A 22,719-nucleotide genomic window follows, 5' to 3' on the forward strand; every position below is an offset into this window, starting at 1 on the left:
ACAAGTTGCATAATCTATGTGTCCAGGGCCTACAAAGTGGGTAGAGATATGTAGAGCGAATAGAGAGGTAGTTTCTAAGCTAATGTTTACGAATAGTAATCGAATTGACAGAAAATGACTGATGGTCAAATGAAGGAAAAAAAAAAAGACTATATTTTCAAATTGAGTTGTTGTTGTGTTATATGAAGAGAAAGAGAGAGAGAGAGAAAAAAAGTTCAATCTCTCTCATTTCTCAGAGCATAAAGTGACACAAAATTACAATGTATAAATAACCGACAAACAAATTGTTTTTTCTCTTTCTTTTCAAATTGCAATCAATTTTCATTAATCAATTGGTAGAACACAACTAACGTTAATTCAACCAATATACCTCCAATTTACATCCAACGAGAAGTAGTAGCTTACCAAAAGAGTAGGTAATGCAAAGAGGTCATTACTTGTTTCTTGTATTTGCCACGTTAGCCTAGTAAATTTCATTTTCTTTTCATATTCAAGATCGTCTATTTACTGAATGCCCCTTGTCTTCACTTCAAATTGATCCACCACTTCATTCTTGTCTTAAATATGCAGTAAGTGATTCTTTTTTTATATATCTATTGTGTATTGCTATAAAAATCATGTTGTAAACCAAAATTTGATAAATATTTCTGATAATAGGGCTTCACAGCCACGAAGTATTAAGACGAGACATACTTAGCATTACATTACTGCATATTGAGAGATAGCTAAGGCCACTTAAGGCTGTCTGGAAAGCCGTTTGAGCTGTATAGAGCTACTCCGATTAGAGTCTTTAGGTTTCCAGTGAACGGAAATCTAAGGCAAAGAAAAAAATCATGGGGACGATTCGGATAAACAAAATTCGCAATATGCGCGTCTCTAAAGTCCAAATTTCATTTTAGATTTTATGCACGACCAAAAAACGGAAGGAATTACGGAATTACAATTCCGAGCACGTGAACAAAATTCAATTACGACATCACACATCAACAATTACATAGCGGAGTATCTGTCTTTGCTAGTTTGAACCAATATTTATTGAGCGACTTACTTGTGGCTACTGATACTAAGAATTGACAGATGTGGTATGAACCATGCAAGCTATGGATGTTTTGGATATTTAATGCCTAGAACTCAAACTATCCGTGCATATAGATCGAATTCCATTTGACTACCCCATTTGTATTTAACGTAACAATCATATGCCATGAATCAAATTGTAACTTCTTCATTTTTCCAGTAATGTTTAAGCTACAACTAGACCGAGGTAAGACTTTACGATATCAGTACCATACACTCTGTCCAGGTATGACCCCACCTCCTTTCGTGTGAAGTGCAACCGGTATTTTGAAAATAATACACACGAAAATTACAATATAACGTACCCTCCCCCCGGTGTTTACGGTCCTCTCTTTTTGTGGTATGGCAGTGACTGGTAACCGTGATTTGATGATATAACGTCCATCAAATGACATCACTTACAATTGTAAAAACGTTTCGGCGATCCAAAATAAAAAGGAAACCAATGAGACCGATACCAGTAACATATTACACAAACTAAAATCCATAAAATCAAATACACCAGTGGATTGAATTGGTCTAAAGGCAACTATACCGTAAAAAGAGAGTCAATACATTGGCTAGTGATTCACACGGGATTCTTAAATTAACCTTTAATTAAATAGAAATGAAGGCGCAGTGAAAATTAGAAGTGGTGGTTACCTGCCACATTGAATAACAGGCAATTGACAAGCATTCTTTCTACGAATTGTTAATGCATGTCTACTAAAAACTCTACAAAGAAAGCCGATTTTGTTTCAATCATGTGAATAAGTGAGTGAATCGTCGTTCTTACTTGGGTGAGTGAGTGATTTTCGTAGTTTAGTTCAGTTCGAACAATAACAAAGAATATAAGCCGAAACTAAGAGCCGATTGTGTACTTTCTATTCATCTGATATCAATTCTTGGTTACGTTAATTGATATAGAATGGTGTGAAATAGAGGATGAGTGTGTCAGTGGTTATATCCCCTAGAACGGTATTTGGTTTACTTTTAAATTCCGTTGTGCAGTTCTAGACTCATGGGGAGAAAATACGGTTTTAAAAGTAATATCCACAAAACCAAAACAATACAAAAGTAATATTTTTTTGAGACAATCAAATAAGGCACTTTGAATATTCAATCCCTTTTTTATCTTAATATAGACAAATGGTAAACAAAGATATACATATACAAAAGAAGCAATGTTAAAGAGGGTCTGTTGAAGCAAGGAAGAGACATTTCCAATTGAGGTAAAAAATTCAACCAAACCTTGGACATACTGATGAAGTCAACAATTGAATGTCGGGAAAAAAATATTTTCAACAAAAAAAGGCTTCTTCATACATTTGAAAAAGTTTAAAATTTTGTAAATTTGTCTTGTTCTCCTATTTTCCAATTTCATTCTGTCTTGAATCCTAGAAAACTGGTCTAACAGTTGTTCTAACTCTCATAACCATCTAAATTCCGATTTGCTTTTTTGCCCCTCGCAGTCTTTTCTCCTCCCAACCTCTTGCCCCACTCTGTCTTTTTAACCGCCCGTTAACACATACACCTCAGAAAAAAACAAAGAAGAAACACAAAGCGTTATAAAATATATGCAATATCGGTTAAAGTTGTGTTAAGAAATTGAGGATTGACAATCAAAGACAACATTGATAATTCACGATGTCATAAAAAAGGATGTTTTAATTGCAGATCTCGTACTCTTTTTAGTTCCGTGTGTTACAGGTGCCTCAAAGCCACACTGTTCAAGTTGGGCAAAAGATTTTAGTGGCTCTATAGGATCTTCAAATGCAATTCATTTGGGAACCACATTGAGACAAAGCACGAGCTCATTGAATACCTCAATGTCAATCTTTAGAGTAGAGAGGCAGTCACATTCTCCAGGAACACGTGTAGCGGCTTCATTATTTGAAATGTAAGCTTTCAAATGTACCAGGTTTAAAAACAATACACTGTGCTTTGAACATAGTTGAGGCAAATTTGTGTTTACCCCATTGTACATACATTATTGTCATCAATCTATTGGTCTATTGTTTCATATGTTTTGTATTGATCCATTAGATCGAACGGCCCCAAGACGATGTGATATAGGCAACAACATCGTCTATTTGGTAACAAGAGAGGTAATATAGTGTTACTCGATAGTAGTTGCCACTAGCCAAACTGAAAAAACGAGCCACTATTTGAAAATCAGCCACTTTTTTTGGAAGCTGATTCCAGAACGAGCAATCTGAATACATAGCAATAGACAAGTAAATCAGTAAATCCTCTTTAGGAAAAAGGTCGTAATTCAAAAAAACAAAGACAATAGAGCCCAATCTTTGCAAACAATGTGAAAGCAATCTTTTCATAACAATAAATTAGAACAGTTTTTATTGTTCATAAAGATAGAAACAAAGGGCGAAATTGATCGATAAATTACACTTATTGATGTTGTGTAGGAACAAAGATCTTCCTTATGCAGTAAATCAAGTCTAATTTCTCTATCCTTGTATGGTACGAACCGTAAGGTGGTTTTGAATGTTTATCCTTTTGATCTACCTGAACCACCGTCAGCTTTAGGGGTTCAATTGGATCATTTCAGGGAGTAGCAAAATAGAGTTTATAAACTGGTTGTGTGTGTACATTGTGTGTGTACATTGTGTGGCGTGTGGCACAATATTTTGAGATTATCGATGATGGGCATGAGCTTTCTAACGCACCATATACCATAACTTTTTAAACATCTGCAATTAACTAGGATTGTCAATGAAATTGTATAACCTTGAGCGCAAGTTCAATGGTGATCGGATTGGAGGTGGAGAAAGAAGAGAACACGCCCTGTAGAGTTTTGATTATCTTTACTGGTATCGATTGTATATTTGAGACAAAAAGTTTAAAGCTTTCTGGTTTTTTTTGCTTCTAAAAACAGGCAAAAAGGATAAAACTTTATTCTGGGGAAAATAGAAAGAAGGTATTCTAGACCAAAATGGATAAGACTCTAAAAGAAAGTAAAAACACTAAAATGGTAAATTGTGGTAACTTTCTTCATTACCTGCTTTACATTCTGGAGCCATTGTAGACTAATTTTGTGTTCTTAGTGATGTGTATCATTAAGCTATAGTTATACGTTACTAGTGTCGATCCCCTATTGAATCCTTTAGAAACAACAAATTAAAAAAAGAAGAGGGGTGGTGCTGTTCCAGAAAAATTTGCACCACAGTTCTTACTCTATCATGCAAGAGCAGGATAATGCTGTATATAGGTAATGAAATAGAGCCTTTCATGTGGAAATTTACTTGTTTCAGGTAAAATCAGCAACATGTGAATATCACAGAAAAGTGCAAAGAGCACAAAAAAGATGACAACAACGGAAGAACAATAAGAAGTATTACATATGTTAACACAAATCTCCAAAAATCAATGTCTTATTAAACAATAGACATAAAATGAATTACACAATGGTTCCTAAATAAAATAAGGTAACAAACCACACACAATAAAAAGGGAAGTTGGTTTGAGATAGACGATGAACAATCAAAGTCGTTTTGATGAGGGCGGCAAAACTTTTAAACAATGTGAACAATAGAAGCAATATTTACACAAAATTAAAAAAAAAAAAAAAAAAAAAAAAAAAAAAAAAAAAAAAAAAAAAAAAAAAAAAAAAAAAAAAAAAAAAAAAAAAAAAAAAAAAAAAAAAAAAAAAAAAAAAAAAAAAAAAAAAAAAAAAAAAAAAAAAAAAAAAAAAAAAAAAAAAAAAAAAAAAAAAAAAAAAATTTATACTTTTAAACGCCCTATAAAGTATATATATATATATATATATCTTATGACAATGTCTCAAACAAACTTGTAACTTACATCATATGTAAACTGTCTCAATTATCATCATTTACTTTCCTTTTGGTACAAATATATTCAACTTTCCCAATTAATTGTGTCTATTTTTTTTATTTCTTTGGTCCACATTACTGAAAAAAAGAAGTTTCAATCGCCCCACCTGATACAAAAACGGTTCATAACGATCAACCCAAAACAATCTACAATATCTTGTCATCACAACATATAATACCAAGCACCAATCACTCCAAAATACAGTTAAACTCTCAAGATGATGTCGAGTAATCAAAACAAATCATTCAAAACTAAATTGAGAACAATAAAAAAGGAGTTGATATCAACGACAAGTACATTGACCAGAAGTAAATCCTCCTCTTCAACAACATCCACGACAATGTACGCAAATTCAATGACATCATTGTCATCACCATATTCTAGCCTACAACCAAGCCCATTTTCAAGTACCAACACATCACCCAGATCCATTGTATCGGCTACATTTGCATCGTCCTCGCTTGTACAATCTACACCTGACTTGAGCCAAGAACAACAACAACAGCAACATCATCAGCATTCGTCATCATCCAGTTTTAGGTATCGAAGTCAGTCATTCTCACAATCATTTGTCAAACTAACTCAGAGTAATAATAAGCACAATGGTTCCCATTTCCATCTACCTTTACATAACCATGTACGTCAACAGAGCAATGCTATATCACATCTGCCTTATGAGTCGACATTTGATACTTGTATACCACTAGACTACGACCATTTTACATACACAAACACTAAATCACCAAAACTTACACCCGAAGAAGATGAATTAAGCGAATTTTATTACAATGACAATACCAATGCCAACAATGCTTCAGCTGCAATTAAGGAAGAAATTACCATTCCACCATTACCCGATATCCACGAGTTCAATTCAAGATACCAACAACGACAACAATTACAACATCAGTCGAGTTACAATAGTAGTATAACTACTGGCAACAATTCAAGTACGAGTTTAAACCGATACAATTCAGAAATAAGTCGTAATGGATCTATCAGTTTGAAAAATGGTAACATGAGTCGAAGTGTGAGTTTAGTAAGTACTACCAATTTAACGCCAAGTACACCGATATCCTTAACGCATTCAAAGACGAATTCAATTGATGTGTATGGTAGAGAATACGATGGTAGTAATGGTGATGGGTACGTGAAGGAAGTTAATGAAGAACAAGAAGATGATTTGGCTATTAATATCTTGAATGTGATAAACAAGAATGAAATTAGTTGGGATATTTGAAACCAACTTCGTTGTCACGAAAGCTTCCCTTGGCTAGTTTATGTTGCGATTAACCCCCCCCCTCTCCCCATTTAGCCCCACTTTTATTAATCTGGTTATTGATAAAAATTGGCGGAACAAGTCCTTAAAAGACACCACCAAAAAATCAATTTTCAATTCTTCAATTTTACAAATTTTTTACATTTTATGTTGTACAACCAGTGGTTATGCTTTTCCAAAAGTTGGAGAATAGGTACTTTGTCTAGCAAAGTGTTTATATACTATTGTTATATATATTTATAAGTTATGAGTATACGAGAGATAGATTTTTGAAAATTATTTTTTGGAAATGTATGTTGATGTAAAGGGGTTAAGTCTGTTGAAGTATTTAACAATCAATCAATAGTTGTTATATTCGTCGAAATGCTTCCTAGCATGCCACGTAGAGTGACAACTACATGTTATGATTGATTATATACGTACGTGCAAGTCTACTACTTGAGTGTGCGGTGGCACAGCTATCGACACATATTTAATCACTACAACACACAACAAAGGGCAATAATTATTCATAGCTTTTCACAACACATACCGTGTCGAATAGAGAAGTGCTGGAGAGGAATCCATACATTCTTTATAGTTGGCACGTCCACACCCACCAACACATACACACCACCACCACTACACCGGCACGCCCGCAAACTCTATACACTCTATATCTTTGTAAAAACAGCGAAATCACCTTTCTGTCACACATACTCCATAAAACAACAGCTCCAATGGTGGCCTTTATCGTGTCTGCTTGCAAAATGGTAGCTCGGGCTATATCAATCGCACCAAATTTCCACACTGGCGAAATCAACGTGGCAACTCTCATTTTCATAAAAGGAGGCGCCTTCGCCTCTCTGTTGTTAGGTTTTACCAGCAGGACTTTATATGCACAGAGAGCTCTCCAGATGTTGTGCATATTTGTCCATTCTTCCTCCAACTTGTCATGTAAAATAACCACACCATGAATACAAAAATTCTCCCAGAAGACATTTTCCAAACTACAAGTTCATTAGAAAATGAAAGCTGACTTTCCATTTTGACACCTAGTCATGAGCTCTGATACGAAGAAACAATTGTTTCCAAGAGGTGTTAAGACACAATCCTGCCCTAAATTTTCATTCAGTAAGTCACCATACATTGACTCTTAATAAATGCTCTAGAGATTGCACGATTATTTAAGAATATAACGTGTTGTGACCTATCTGCGAAAACAATACAAAGTAATACAACATTGGTGGCGATACATTGAAGTAATTCAAACACTATATTGATGTTCGTTAATTGATTACTTTGAGTTAGTTTCTTAATGTTCAAAATTTGGAAAGAAGGACTAAGATAAAAACCCGCTATTTTGCCGACTGAAAATTTTGTCGGACATTTCTGTTTTGGGATATAGCACTTGCGGCTCAAATTTGCAAGAGATGCGCTTTCAATTTTCTGGAAATTTTTGTGGGGTGAAAGGATGTTTATTATGCATGTAGGCAGCATTTTACGGTGAAGTCAGACCACTGGGAAGCTCATGAGGATCATGGCCAGAGTGGAAGACGTAGTGAGCATGTAATCGCCCAAACTCTTTGGTGTATGGACTCTTAATGCCACAATTGGGGGTGAATTCCCCATATAACCTCTGAGGTTAAGAGGAGTAGACATTTCTGTTGGAGTTGGGGACCAGAATTCCCGGGATTTGCCCTGATAGCAACATACAGGATCAATAAAGGCTAGTCTACTTCATCAAAGTAGGTTTGAAGTTTAAGTAGTCTTCATGATTCCGAGGATAAGTTATATTTAGAGTTTAATGTAACTATAAACACTGTGCGAAATATCCGGTGCGGGTGTGAACGTTTAGTGAGCATAGATTTGTGATCCACCAAATCCGCTTTTCTTGTATATACTAAATATCGTGGGGGAATAAATGGTTCTAAATCCGGGGTTATCTCTACTACTTTCTATGGGTGTGTGTTGTGTTTGTAGTGTATTCTGTCGGTTTTGTTGGTCATTCATAGTACTTTTTATATTTCCAGCGGTTGAATACAAAAATGAAAATCAACCAACAAAAAATTTTATTACGACTCTCATAAAAATCAGTTTTCCATATCGCGTGGTTTTTTCGTATAAAATTGGAAGAAGTAAGCTGGAGACATTAGAGATAGGTATAAACTCGAATAATAAGAATACACAGATCTCCGTGTATATATAATCTCTACCATGTAACCCTAATATATATAATACATGATATCATTTAAGTAATATAAAACTTTAGTCATCGTATAGCTTTTAACGCTATCACTCAACAAAAAATTAATTTGTATACACAACTCAACTCACTCGAGAGATTTTTATTTTTTTTTTATTTTTTTTAATTTTCAATTTGGGGTCCTTTTAGAAAATATATATATACGACGATTATATCTTTACTAGATTACTAATACCTTTCTTACTATCATCATCATTCACTTTCAACTACACACCGGCATCATCATCATCAGACAACTACCCTCCTTTCCATTCTGGTACTCACTAAAATATTGAATATTTTGTCAACTGTCCACCAAAGTTTTGAAAAATTAATCCATCAACGTATCTCGTTATGCAATCTGTTGATCAGATTAATCGTAGACGTGATAGCAATAGCAGTAATTCAATAACTCCTTATCCTAATATACTAAATAATCATCATGAAAATATCAGTCAAACTACTATATCCTATGGCAATGTCCCCACTTCAGCTGTACAGAACATAGAAACTACCAGTGCAGCAACACCGGCTGCTACTGCAGCAATGACCTCGGACGATACTTCGGCTGCCTCATTCCCTCCTACTGTTTCCTCCAATTCACTTACTATCCACAGGAGACACAGGCTTAGTGTATCACATGAAGATATAGACTTGCAATCAGCTGATCCCGGCACCATTAGAATCGATTGCAGCGGCGCATACATTGCCAATGATGACTTATTACGAGGCTCAATAACTGTTGAAGATGATAACAACACATCACCATCATCATCAAATACGCTGACACCACCATCTTCAAGCACATCATCGGATTTGGAAGATGATGAATTAGGAGATAGTGCAATTGAAGATGGAGAACATCGTATTCGCAATGGAGTAATCACCAAGAATAATATCAATTTACCTCAGCATAACGATGAAATTATACACATATCGGTAGACATTGGGGGAACATTGACTAAATTGGTCTATTTCAGCACATCCTCCTCATCAAGGAGCAGCTCCACTGGAGGTAAGTTACATTTCAGAGATTTTCAAACTGAAAACTTCAAAGTTGAAGCTTTAAGGTTTATGATTCATTTAATATCAAAATCAATATCACAACACACTTCACGTCCTCCTATAACATACATAATGGCCACAGGTGGAGGTGCTCATAAATTTTACAACCTCATGACAAAGACATTTAGAAAACGCAAATTACCCATGAAAATCATCGCAAAGGATGAAATGGCATGTTTAATCAAAGGACTCGACTGGCTCATTACCAAAATCCCCCAAGAAATCTTTACATACGATTTAAATGACCAGTGTACCCGATTCCAGCCATTACAATCAGAGCTGGAAATTTATCCATACTTACTAGTCAATATTGGATCAGGTGTATCGATGATTAAAGTGACTAAAGCTGGGCCTGATGGATTTGAAAGAATTGGTGGTAGTTCATTAGGTGGCGGTACATTATGGGGGCTTCTCTCTCTATTAACTGATGCCAAGGATTATAATGAAATGTTGGAAATGGCCCAGAGGGGGGATAATGAAAATATTGATTTATTAGTTGGTGATATCTATGGGCTGAATTATAACAAAATTGGTTTGAAAGCTAATCATATAGCATCATCATTTGCCAAAGTTTTCAAGAAATTACGGTTCAATAATAAACCAATGACAACAGCCGAGAAGTTATCACAGTTCAAACAAGAAGATATTGCCCGAAGTTTATTATTTAGTGTCAGTAACAATATTGGACAGATTGCGTACCTTCATGCATTGAGATTCAATTTGAAGAGAATTTATTTTGGTGGACTGTATATTCTGGGACATATGCAAACTATTCATACTTTGAGCTATGCGGTTAATTTCTGGTCTAAAGGTGATATGCAAAGTTATTTCTTGAGACATGAGGGGTATTTGGGCAGTGTTGGTGCGTTTATGATGGGTCCTGCTGTGGAAGAAAATGGAAAGGGGAAACAACCACAACAATAGACTACTTGGTCAAAAAAAAAAATGCTTAACGCGGTTCCTCAAATGATGTGAAAGATTGAGTCTAGGTGATCGTGACTAATAGAACGTGTTTTTAAAAGGTGTTTTTATTGCCCTTTATGAATATAGAAAGCCTTATGATATACTTTGAGAGTACAGAGAAAGAAAAGCTATTTTTGAATCCTTTTATATATACTTTATTTATTTTATCTCGTGTATTTATTCAATCATTAAATCATCAAACTGTCTAGAGGTGTAAGATTCGATACTTCAAAGGTTATGTATTTGGGGTTTTGGTTTTGTGTGCATTTCATGCAATGTATAAGCCACTTCTTCAAAATAATGCACAACGTTATATAAATAGAATACTAAAACTTCAAATGAAACTTCAAGCCCACCTCGTGTGTAATCAATAGCATGTCAACGAATCAACAACCCAGGAACAAACGATCTAGAAATGGATGCTTAAGTTGTAAGCAATTGAAAATCAAAGTATGTACTACGCAACGCAATTCAAGTACCATTCAAGCGTTACTAACAATGACTCTTTAGTGTAATGAAGCCAAACCGGCTTGTGAATACTGTGTTCATACGCAAAGGGAATGTGTTTATGCTGCACCAAAGAGTAAAGCTCCACTAAAGTGGCTGCATCGGGTTAAGAAACCATCTACATCAATTGAGGTGCTAGAAACATCAACAGCATCAACAACATCAACAACACCAACATCGATGGCTTCACCATTTCTTGAGGTATTAGACTCAGATACAACTTCACCGAGCACAACTTCTACATCCCCTTTGTTTGATGAAGAAAGGACTCCATCACTGATTCTTTTCGGTGGTCAATTTTCCCCTCGAACTAAAGCACTATTACTTCAACGAGACTACTATGCACCACCCACTCATATGGATTATCTTACACGAAGCTTGATGTTGAATCAAACATCCACATTGTTGGGAATACTGAGATTTGAGCTACGGTTGTTGAAGTTTTTCGATATGCATTGTATCAACTTGTTTTCATTTGGTGTTAATGAGGGCATTCACAATGCTTGGAAATACAAAGTACCACACTTGTTTCTAGAAAGTGAATTGGTACGACAACTGATGTTTTCATTTGCTGCTGTTGCTTTGAGTACCACGTTACCATTACAGGATATACAACGTTCGGATAATGAGGAGGATATTTTTGATGCGTTAGCTAGAGAAGATGCTTCTGAGTTTGATACCATGACTAGAAACAACATCTATTTGAAAACCACCACCCATTTCCTCACTACTCTAGCTAAAGCCCAAGAAAAGATCAATGAAGTCCAAACTTCCAACTCATTCACTGACCCTACTATTGCTAAAGAGTTAACAGTGTCAAGTATACTAATCTTTTCATTCTTGGGAGTGCAGCCTCATGGATTAATCAAACTTATAAGCTTTAATCAAGATGAAGAAGAAACAGATATGATTGCAATATCACGTGGCTCGAGAGATATAGTACTCAATTGTGCCAGTACAATACTCGAATCTGAATTGAGTGGTTTATTATTCTTCAGAGTTAATCAGGACCTATATAGTCCACCATTGAAAGAATGTGAGTACCCCATAATCAAGTATCTTTTATTGGAGCTATACCGATTTCAAGACTCAACTAATGAAGAGGTAGTCAATGACACATCGCTGCTGTATCAAACATTAAAATTGGCACTTGACTGTCTAAATAAAGCCCTCTTTGGTTGTGGGTATTATAAATTCCCCATACCTTTATTCCGATTCCTAATGGTCATTCCCGAAGATTTTCGTTCTTTACTTTATGCAAAACATAAATATGCGTTGAAAGTGCTATACGTTTACGCTGCCTTATGTTTTATTGCTAGATTTCAAATGTATAAAGAATACAGTATTTGGAGAGATTTTGTTGTTTGGTATAAGGATGAAGTGAAGTTAGTTGATAAGGTGGAAAGAAATTTGTATCATCTTGTTGTTGACCAATGCTATGTTATTCCTAATTACGAGGATTTTCCCTATTTTGATCCACTTGAAGGGGTTTGTGGGGGGGGGACATAGGTCCTTAGAGGTCCGCTAAAGAGGGGAAAAGATTAATAGCTATATATAGTTTCTGGCGAACATACGCAAAAAAGCTGCGACATTTGGGGTTGGGGTCTCCTTTTATGCGGTCTGAACAAAACCCTCGGTATTTGTGGCATCACTTTATCCGCTTTTGGCGCGTGATTGCGGGGATGTCTTTCACTTAAAACTGCCCGCTGTTTGCAAAACAGCTTAGCCTGGAACCCTGAAATTTTCAAAGCTCACAGGAGAGGTATACTTCACTAGCTATATATTTCCCACCTCGTTTTCAATGCAGACCAAAATTTGCTCATCTCGTTAAAATTGCAACTGAATTGCCCACTTAAAACGCCCTGCACCAAGTCAAGATGTTACATTCCCCGTAACCGCAACCTAGAAAGAAATTCCCAACTTTGTGATATTGCTTTAGGAATAAAGAGATGACATATGTACATAATAGTAGTAAGTAGTATCCTCAATGAAATGTAACGATGTAACTTTTTTCCACTCTCGACACAAAACGTGGCGCGCCTTTACAACGCAAGACAATATTCTAAATCTTTCGGATACTAAACAACCGATCGCCTAGATTCAAAAGGGTTAAAGATAAGTTTCAGCCAAGGGAAAGCCGAGTAAGTTCTCTTAAGAGTAGTGATGTTAATCATTGTTTCAGGAAATGTAGTATTGAGTAAGATCCTTATTGTATGAGAGTAAATATCAGAAGAAGAAGAAAAAATTTTTGATTTTGGAGAAACAAAAATTATTTAAAAATCTATACCCAGGAAACAAGTGCTTAAAACTTACACATAATAAAAACATCGATATACAACAACAACAACAACAAACTAACTAAAATATCACAATAATACACAAGCAAAGGGACTTGAATTGATCTGACAGAAACTGCATTTTCAATAAGTTTAATTTTTCGCCATTTATATTCCCCTTTTTCCTAATCCTTTTTTTTATAATGAACGATATAGATTCCTCAATTAGCCCATTATTCAATCAAGTTCCCATTGAAAACTCACAATATTATAAACAACAATCACTGGTCCACGATACAAGGCCATCTCATCTTGATCATCTGGACATTCATCATACACAACCTCAAAATAGTGTAAGAGTAAATTCACAGCAGCAGGAACTGCCACAACTACAACATCAACATCAACATCAACGTCAACAACAAGCACCACAACTGGTTCAACAAGTGCAATCACAACAACAACCTCAACAGGAACCTCTGCCACAACTGCTAGAGAATCATCACCAGTCGATCTCTCAAGTGAATACCCATAGACAATTTAGACAATCTCCACTTTATCCATCGTCGAAACTATATTCACAACCACCACTTCAAGTGTTTAATTCGGAGTGGATAGAATCGGCTCAGAACTCACCCGACAATATATCCAAAATTCTTGAGGATCAGGTTAAAATGTCAACAACGACTGCAATGGCTACTGGATCAAATATTAAATATGAAACACCCCTGAAGTCGAAGAACACCTTTGCTTATATCCCACCACGCCATGAAGATGTGCAGAAGATAGATCAGGCTGAATCCTTATCACAAGCTTCCTCCACTGCTTCAACCATTCCACCTAAACCACCAGTTATAAGTAATTGGAAGATATTTTGGTCCATGTTGAATAGCATCGTGGGGAAGGATAAAATGGCCAAAGTGGGACAATATACATTACGTTTATTAGTTTTCCATGCTACACAAGCTCAAGACTACTTATCAGATGACAAAGTCAACATTGCAGCTATTAAGTTAAGATACGATGACTCAAACAAACAATTGGAATTGATTAAAAACTTCATCAAACATCCTTCAGACTTCATTCGAATTATTGCCATTATTGTCTGTTCGTTATTCAAGACTCGTTTTGCGGGAATGATTAATGGATTGTCAATGTATCGACAATTTCTTCGGTTTGGTAAAACTCCATTTAGAATAAGAGATTTAGTTGTTAAATTTAAAAGTAATGTCGATTTCAAAAATAAGATGTTACAAATCAATGAACTGGAATTATTTAATCGTTCAACATTGAGTCAAATTTTTTCATTATACTATGGAATCAATGATGAATCGATTTTGCTTTACAAGTTGAAACTTTTAACCTCACCAACATACAAAACATTTGTCGGTAGACACGAATGTTATGCCTGGTACTGTGAATCGTGGTTAGCTTTATACAACACCCATGAAAACTTGACCAATTTAACACAACAGGAAATGGACCTCAAGATAGCAATTCAAGTGCGTAACAAGGCCAAAATACTATCAAAACAATTGTTAGGTGGAGCTGATATACTCAATCTCACATCATCTACATACAATTCATCATCCAACAGTGAAGATGAATTGAAATTGAAGGATATAATGTTTAAAAAGACAAACTGTTGGATTGAAATTTATAAATTACTAGCCGATTTGGGGTTCAATACTTATAGTGTGTTCAGTATTGCTTTGCCTTTCCAAACTTGGCAAATTTGGATGGGAATTGCAGCTTCTGGGTTGAGTACAGTTAAGTTGTATAGAGAGACCAAAGATAGAATGATTAAGGAGCAAGAGAAGAGTTAAGGAAAATAGAAATGATTGGGTTTTGTTAGTTTAATATATATATTTATATGTGAGTAATTACTAGGGTGCATGTAGATTTCAGTGGCCACGTCGAAACTCCAACCACCTCCGGTAAAGAAGGGATAGTCTTAGAATAGCCAAGAGGCTCGTCTTACAGATAAACGTGATTTACACAAACAATTTAACAATTTATATTACATTCAATAAAAGTTACGAGAACCTATAATTGGACTCCTTGAGTTATGACCCCAAAAGGCGTCTATTATTTCCTTGAAATATAAGGGTGGGGAATTGCTGAACTTAACTGCTTAAATTTAAAAGACAGCAAACATGAACAAGTAATTCTAGTTTGATGAATTCCTGCGGAAGCTCTCTTTCATGGGGATATCTTCGTGCTGATAAAACTGCAAAAAATATATACAGAGCACCAATTTATTTCAATTGCGGGTCCCCCTAAAAGGATACCTAGTTCCCTCGATAAAAGCTCACAATATCATCCCGAAATATTTTATATACCATGAAGAACAGAATAGTTTTAAGAAAAGTGAACAAATTTTCTTTTTGCTGTTTGTAGTAAACATAACACACGGTTCTTGATAAACAATTTCGCATGTTAGAGACTGAACCAGTTGCAAAATTTTGTACACTTCACCACCCATCATTTTTCGAAGAATATGCTTCATACTATTTTCTACACAATGAGCATGTCGAGTTCGAATGTAGTCCATTGGAACGAGATTTCGCAATACAACTTTGATATCCATCTCTTTCAACAATGAGTTGTCGCAAAGCAATTCCCTTGTATTGTGTTATCCATGTTGAAGCATCAACTTACAAAGCTCATAAATTTTCGCGTTATTATTCGCTTTACATCATCGTGACAACACAAAAGCTCAACATTAAATGCGTGGAAAGCATGACTCTGAAGTGGTTCCGATAATTAATAGCATACAATATATCATCTACAGCGCAATTGAGGTAACACCTTATTGGCGGTAATACCCACATACACTTTATCACCCATCAGTTCCTAATTTCTCTCCTCCAACAAGACGTCCTCTAACGTGATGTCATTGGGTATTTGCACAGCATGCTTCCAAAATTTGGACAAATGACGATCACCAGAATCGCAAGCAACAACAACGATATTCTGGCCAGGACCATATTTCAAAGCTGTCTTGACAGCAGCAACGCAATTAATTGCTGCTGAACTGCCCCAGAATAACCCGTCATTGATACATAAATACTTTGCCATCTTCAGTGCTTGTTCATCGGTTACTCTAACTGCTTCGTCAATGTATGGTTCTCCTTGTTTGAAATTCCAGGTGAGACGATTAAGACCAATACCTTCAACTAATGTATCAACTTGATGTCTCCGCCTTGTACCTTCTTTTTCCACTGTATCATACAATACCCCAAAATTGATACGATTGGCAAGTCCACTTCCTTGTGGATCGGCTAAGATCACTTTTGTTTCAATGTTATGTTCTTTTAAACATCTTCCAACTCCCGCAATGGTACCACCTGTACCACTCCCATTTATAAACACATCTATATGATCCAATTGTTTAATCAATTCGGGCCCCGTAGTGGTGTAATGTATTCTCCAATTGAAATCATTTTCGAATTGATTGGCAAAAATAGCCTTTCTGTCATTTGTTGGATCATTATTGATAGCATCAGCACCTCTTTTTGCTGCATTTACGTACTGATTAGGATCGACAATGCTTGCAGGTTTCACTTTTTCAACTTCAGCACCCAATGCTTCAAGTAGCTGCAACTTTTCGGGTGAGGTATCGTCTGGAAGACAAATATGTGCAGTGTATCCCAATGCATTAGCCAATACTGCAAAACTGATACCTGTGGATCCGGAGGTACCTTCAAAAATTACATTTTGTTCATGAGGTACCAATTGGTTCTGCGATTCTGCAGCTCTTATAATTGCCAACGCTACTCGATCTTTTGAGCTTCCAGCTGGATTATTCAATTCCAACTTTGCATATATTTTGCATCCTGTTTTCGCTGACAAAGTTTTAATCTCGATTAGGGCGGTGTTTCCTATCCTAGATTCAATACCTCTTGATCTCGGAGGGAGCGATGTTAAGCCTGACTCGCTGGTGGTCACTTGCCGGTACGCTTTTTGTAGTTCATTGATAATAATGGCAATTGATACGATTGTAGCTGACGTCTGCAAGGCAGTTTTCCAAGACATTGTTGTGGAATGGAGTGATTACAGGTTTGATGAGACGTGCGCTACCGATATATATTTCAAGTGTTAACATGAACTATACAACAGGCTTCAAAAAACCTCAAGCTACCATGAAAGATACCTTTAGGCAGTCTTCTTTAGGAGCCTGTTTCCCTCTTTTCGTTGTCCTTTGCAAGGTACATGTATATCTGATTAACAAACTTGTCAAGATCATTCGTTTCTTGGAGCTCTTGCTGATACCTATCTAAGGGTACATGTACAGGCAAGGTAGTTTTATGAATCCTCCAATGCAATGCTTCACTCTTGTATCTGCCTTTTAATAAAATGGCATAGTGAGGTTGCTTGTATGATCTACTTTTGGTTGAAAATATATCAAATCGAATCCCTAGTACTTCATCTTTGGGAAACGCATGCTTGCTGATCGGAAATGCAGTTATTCCGCCCATTCGTAGAATATTCTCATACATGATGTTCTCTTTGGTGTCGGCCTTTTCTATTATTTGTTCATCGATTAATTCAATCGGGGGCGAACCTTCCGTATCTTCGAAAAATTGGGCGATTGATGGGTCAAAGTAGGTATGTTTGATGATAGGGACCTCCTCATGATGACCATCTGCTGGTTGCCGGTTTTGCTCCTCCTGAATTTGTTTTAAACTCGTAACTTCTTGCTGTAGAATCGACTCATTTTTACTTAATAGTTCTAGGTCTTCCTGTATATCCACAATATTCCTCTCGAGTAAATTGATCTCTTGCTGTAGCTGCTCATATTCGTTCATTTCCGACACCCATCCATTCCAATGACAATGATTGTCAATCTCGGCTGATTAATTTTGTGATCATCACATCAAAAGATCAGCACGCGCTATTTTGCAATTTTTTTGTTTTCAGTTTGATGGTCTCCCCAGAATACGTTGACCACCACCACCATCCATGCAGCCATTTGCCAACCTGTATTGGACTCCAGATTACATCAGTGGGTTGCGGAACCTACAATCATATACATATGTCTCGTTGAATCAACTACACGATTTTCGAAAGTTGATATTCAATTACTTGAAATATTTTCATTCCAATAGCGAATACTTGAACAAAACCAGCAATGAATTGGCATCAACGGAATCATTCAGTGGTAAAATTGGTGAAATTCCAAAGTACTATTCATGCATTGAAATGTTTAGGAACGAAATGTTAGGAGAATCAACGACCTTATTGCAATTGGCATCTAGTATTGACAAATTTGTGCTTGATGATCTAACTAATTATCTCAAGCACCACGAGTCGAGTATAAAGAAGGAATTTAGCCGTTTGGAGGAGCTATACGAGGAGTATCTCACTTTAAGTCAAAAGATGGAGAAAAGCAAATCGAAATATTTCGATGAATTGAGATTGAGGGAGGTATCACAACCGCAAGTTAATGAACAAGAGCGGCCGCAAGATGGGGACGATTACGACTACAGTGATGACGAATCTTATTTTGAAGAAGATTCACAGAACAGTATACGACGTCAAATAGATGCTGATTTAAAATTCCCACTACATGTTGGTACTGTAATCTTTGAAACTATTGAAGAATTTCAAGTTATTCTTGCACAGATCATTGCAGAGACTCCCACAGTCAAACGTAAAATTCCTATTCCAGGATACAAGAACGATTTATTTGCCAGCGAGTCTCTCTGTGAAGCACTTAATGATCTACGAATTAAAGGGTTAAAACCAACGAGGTCAAATTTTGAAAAGTTTGGTCAGTCATTAGTCACTCTAAAATTGCTCAATCCTACAAATATATTCCAAAAACGGTTCAAAAGCGAAGGCGTCTGGTTTGAATGGTCAGATTTGGCAATCCACGTATCTCAATTTCACGAAGAGTCAACGCCTTCCACTCCTGTTAAGCAGTTAACCCCTTCCAATCGTAAAGTCTCATCCCCTTCATCAAGATTCATGAGTGATATGGCGGAGACGACAACTAGATTCAATAGTATGTTCAACAATGTTAAAAGTTCCATCATGAAAAAAAATCACGAGGAAATCGTTCTGGATATCATTGATCAATATAATGAACAAAATCTTGAACTACAAGAACTGGCATACTTATTACAAAAGGGCTTTTCAGATTTGGTGCAATACTTGGAGAAATTCGAAACAACAAAAGTTCAGATTATCTATAGCAGCTCAGCGAAGTTGCTGCAAATTATTCAAAAGTTTCACCTACAACAATTTAATCAAATTCAGGCCTGTGGTAAAGGCATTGCGGAGTTGAACAAGCAGCAAAACTATGAGCATGATTTGTCTCTCCATCTAGACAAACTGAGCACTGGTGTATTATTCCTGTTGACTACAGAAGCAGCGTTCTCCCCTCAAAGTTTAAAATACCAATTTGATCTATTTGAGGATATATCGGCCCAATTATCCATGGGTCAAGTAACTGGAGACTGTCCAGCAAGTATTTTTTCAACACCTTTCATGGTCCATCGGCTTCGAGAAGTGATTGAAAGTCACAAAGATGATGATCTAAAGTCAATTTGGTTGCAGTCATTGGATATGCAATCGGCATGGAAAATCAAGCAAGATATTACACACGTAATTTCTCAGTGCTCCCTACCTACTGATAAAACCGGGAAAGAACAAAAGGTACACATAATCAATGATGTGTTGAAGTACTTTGAAGAAAAGAAAGCTGGTGATGCTATCATCTTCTTTAAAAGTTGGTTGTTGGAGCTCAAGGATAGCGTGATTCCATTTACTGCATTTGATTCAGTGATCAACTTGTATGATGGAGAGCATACAGATACCAGTTTGGTCAAAGTGCTCTCATCATTGCCAAGATGTAACTTGGCTTGTTTGCTCTCAATAACGGAGCACCTAAGTAAAATTTTTGAGTTGGATGTATTTGAAAATTATGGCACTTCAGACAAGCTTTCTGAGAAACCTTCTAAAGACGCCAGTGAATTACAGCTTGCTTCGAAGAATTTGAACAATATGGATGCCATAGGTTCAATACCATTTGTACACTTGATCATGAGGCCATCCTCAGTCAAATATAAAACTGGGTTCAAACCCCCTCTTGATCAATATATCCAATTTCTTGGGGAGTTGCTAAAAGTAGAAACCAGGGCAGCCTTATTTGAGAAGCTAATTGAGCACGAGACAAAGTATAAGCAAAAGAAGGAGTCTGAGTTAAAGGCGGGGTTGCAAATTAAAAAAGTTCCCTTGATTGAAGTGCCAACTAGTCGACACGAAAACGAACCCAGCGATAAGAGTGATGAGGGTTCAGTAACACCCACCAAACAGAAACATTTTGCAGCTAAAGATTTGAAAGCTCCGAACCCAATCAATGCAGACGCATTTACTCTTCGACCATTCAAGACTAAAACCACACCATTGCCATCTCCTAGAAATTCCCCAAAGCATGGTTTGAGAGAGAATGGAGACGAAAACAGATCTAGAAGCTCTTCTGTTTTGGGTGCAACAATTGACGTTCAATTCAATTAAAGAGCTTCTCGGCCGATTTTATAGTTTATAAGTCATTGTATGTAATTTTAGGCAATTCTAATTGGGTTTGTTTATGTATCCTTTTTGAGATCCGCTTTGCTTCTTTCCCAGAAATGTAGCAGTTTGCACCTAATGGTAGTCGATTTCACCCTACTCTTGCAACATTACATACTAGTGCAACTCAATCAATATTCCTTAAATTAACAGAGGATTTACTATATAAATAGAACAAGAAATTCTCCGAGTTTGAAAAAAGTTAAACAGTAGTCGAACCAATACTAAGCAGAATGCATCAGCGAACTCAAAAGAACCCGTCTTGATTAGAGGCAATATTCATGAGGCAACAACAATCCTTAACTACAACAAATTAAACTCAGAAATATCACCCTACACACAGATACGAAATTAAGCACGTTAATCTAGGTCTGCACATTCACACTGATTATGTTAAAAATCTAGCCCAGGTAGATCTAGATACATTATTTTGCTGAGTAGAATCCACCCAATAGAAGATTATATATCACTCCCATAAAGGATTGTTAAACTGAGGTTTGTGTTTCCTCCGAGATTTACTTACGGTAACGCTTGTGCTTGCTAACACTGGATGCATTTGGTGATGATTGTGACAGATACTATACCATGTCAATTGCATGCTTTATGAAAAATGTACAGCGTGGCTATCCCATGACGAAATGAGTCTTTGGAAACTTTGAACATACTTTACGAAAACTTTTTATTGTAAAACCCTCTAACTGATTGACTATGTTGGTCAAAACAAACATAGTTATGACTTTCGGAGAACGTTGCATATCTGTGAGGACCTGTAAAGTTTCAATATTTCTAATCAAAAGATGTGGCTTGGGATTGTAGAGTAAGTAGAAATATACGCTTTCATAATACACATCCAGTAGTATGACTTTGTCTGATGCGATACACCTATGACATTAGTCTCCGGATAAAAGGAATGCAGTTTGCAACTCCACATTACCTAGTCTCGTATATATTCACCTGTATAGAGGTAACTCCATGAGCCAATTAAATGATTTGCATTTCATTACACAAAATCCCGAAGAATCGTGTTTGACCCGCTTTGAAAAAAAAAAAACTCTGAATATCAAGATTGAAAAATCTCGAATACCACCTTACAATTCGTATCCGATTCCCCCCTATATCACCATGTCAGTCGAAGATTTGAAAAATACCGTTGCTAAATTGCAAGAAAGAATCCAACAATTGGAAAAGAAAGTTGGTGTTTCTCCAGCTCAATCAACTGATTTTGCCAAACAATTGAGATTGGTTTTGATCGGTGCTCCCGGCTCCGGTAAAGGTACCCAATCCGCTGATTTAAAGGACAAATTCTGTGCTTGTCACTTAGCTACTGGTGATATGTTGAGATCACAAGTTAAACAAGGAACTCCATTGGGTCTTGAAGCTAAAAAGATTATGGACCAAGGTGGATTGGTAAATGATGAAATTATGGTCAACATGATTAAATCTGAATTGGAAAACAACAAAACCTGTGCCAAGGGATTCATTTTGGATGGGTTCCCAAGAACTATTCCTCAAGCTGAAAAATTGGATGCTATGTTGAATGAAAGAAAAACCCCATTGGAAAATGCCCTTGAATTGAAAATCGATGATGAATTATTGGTTGCTAGAATCACTGGTAGATTGGTCCACCCGGCTAGTGGAAGATCATACCACAAGATCTTCAACCCTCCAAAGAAGGAATTGACTGATGACATCACTGGTGAACCTTTGATTCAAAGATCTGACGATAATGAAGAAGCTTTGAAAAAGAGATTGGTCACTTACCATCAACAAACTGAGCCAATTGTTGAATACTACAAAAAAACTGGTATTTGGCAAGGAATCGATGCTTCTCAAAAACCAGGAAAAGTCTGGAACGATATTTTGAAATGTTTGGGTCAATAAGTCATTTATTTAGAACTACAAAAATAATCAGTACA

General features: G+C 36.3%; 8 protein-coding genes across 8 annotated transcripts; 6 read left to right on the forward strand and 2 right to left on the reverse strand. All coding sequences in view use genetic code 12, as the record gives it.

Moving 5' to 3' along the window:
* Window positions 1-5,128: 5,128 nt before the first annotated feature.
* CORT_0F03010 (hypothetical protein) lies at window positions 5,129-6,151 on the forward strand (the record flags this gene model as incomplete). Its single annotated transcript, XM_003870605.1, has 1 exon — window positions 5,129-6,151. The coding sequence occupies one exon, from the start codon at window positions 5,129-5,131 to the stop codon at window positions 6,149-6,151; it is 1,023 nt and encodes a 340-aa protein (XP_003870654.1).
* Window positions 6,152-8,768: 2,617 nt separating this feature from the next.
* On the forward strand, window positions 8,769-10,403 carry CORT_0F03020 (hypothetical protein; the record flags this gene model as incomplete). The annotated part of the gene is made up of 1 exon (XM_003870606.1): window positions 8,769-10,403. The coding sequence occupies one exon, from the start codon at window positions 8,769-8,771 to the stop codon at window positions 10,401-10,403; it is 1,635 nt and encodes a 544-aa protein (XP_003870655.1).
* Window positions 10,404-10,817: 414 nt separating this feature from the next.
* Window positions 10,818-12,458, forward strand: CORT_0F03030 (Zcf18 transcription factor; the record flags this gene model as incomplete). The annotated part of the gene is made up of 2 exons (XM_003870607.1): window positions 10,818-10,892; window positions 10,953-12,458. 2 exons carry the CDS (start codon window positions 10,818-10,820, stop codon window positions 12,456-12,458), a joined length of 1,581 nt encoding a protein of 526 aa, XP_003870656.1.
* A 970-nt stretch (window positions 12,459-13,428) lies between these two features.
* CORT_0F03040 (Pex25 protein) lies at window positions 13,429-15,051 on the forward strand (the record flags this gene model as incomplete). The annotated part of the gene is made up of 1 exon (XM_003870608.1): window positions 13,429-15,051. The coding sequence occupies one exon, from the start codon at window positions 13,429-13,431 to the stop codon at window positions 15,049-15,051; it is 1,623 nt and encodes a 540-aa protein (XP_003870657.1).
* Window positions 15,052-16,081: 1,030 nt separating this feature from the next.
* CORT_0F03050 (hypothetical protein) lies at window positions 16,082-17,263 on the reverse strand (the record flags this gene model as incomplete). Its single annotated transcript, XM_003870609.1, has 1 exon — window positions 16,082-17,263. The coding sequence occupies one exon, from the start codon at window positions 17,261-17,263 to the stop codon at window positions 16,082-16,084; it is 1,182 nt and encodes a 393-aa protein (XP_003870658.1).
* Window positions 17,264-17,397: 134 nt separating this feature from the next.
* Window positions 17,398-18,036, reverse strand: CORT_0F03060 (Ctf5 protein; the record flags this gene model as incomplete). Its single annotated transcript, XM_003870610.1, has 1 exon — window positions 17,398-18,036. The coding sequence occupies one exon, from the start codon at window positions 18,034-18,036 to the stop codon at window positions 17,398-17,400; it is 639 nt and encodes a 212-aa protein (XP_003870659.1).
* A 154-nt stretch (window positions 18,037-18,190) lies between these two features.
* Window positions 18,191-20,749, forward strand: CORT_0F03070 (hypothetical protein; the record flags this gene model as incomplete). The annotated part of the gene is made up of 1 exon (XM_003870611.1): window positions 18,191-20,749. One exon carries the CDS (start codon window positions 18,191-18,193, stop codon window positions 20,747-20,749), a length of 2,559 nt encoding a protein of 852 aa, XP_003870660.1.
* Window positions 20,750-21,775: 1,026 nt separating this feature from the next.
* Window positions 21,776-22,684, forward strand: CORT_0F03080 (Adk1 adenylate kinase; the record flags this gene model as incomplete). The annotated part of the gene is made up of 1 exon (XM_003870612.1): window positions 21,776-22,684. The coding sequence occupies one exon, from the start codon at window positions 21,776-21,778 to the stop codon at window positions 22,682-22,684; it is 909 nt and encodes a 302-aa protein (XP_003870661.1).
* Window positions 22,685-22,719: the final 35 nt, after the last annotated feature.

The sequence above is a fragment of the Candida orthopsilosis genome (genome assembly GCF_000315875.1).
Source record: "Candida orthopsilosis Co 90-125, chromosome 6 draft sequence".
In the NCBI taxonomy this organism is placed as follows: domain Eukaryota; kingdom Fungi; phylum Ascomycota; class Pichiomycetes; order Serinales; family Debaryomycetaceae; genus Lodderomyces; species Lodderomyces orthopsilosis.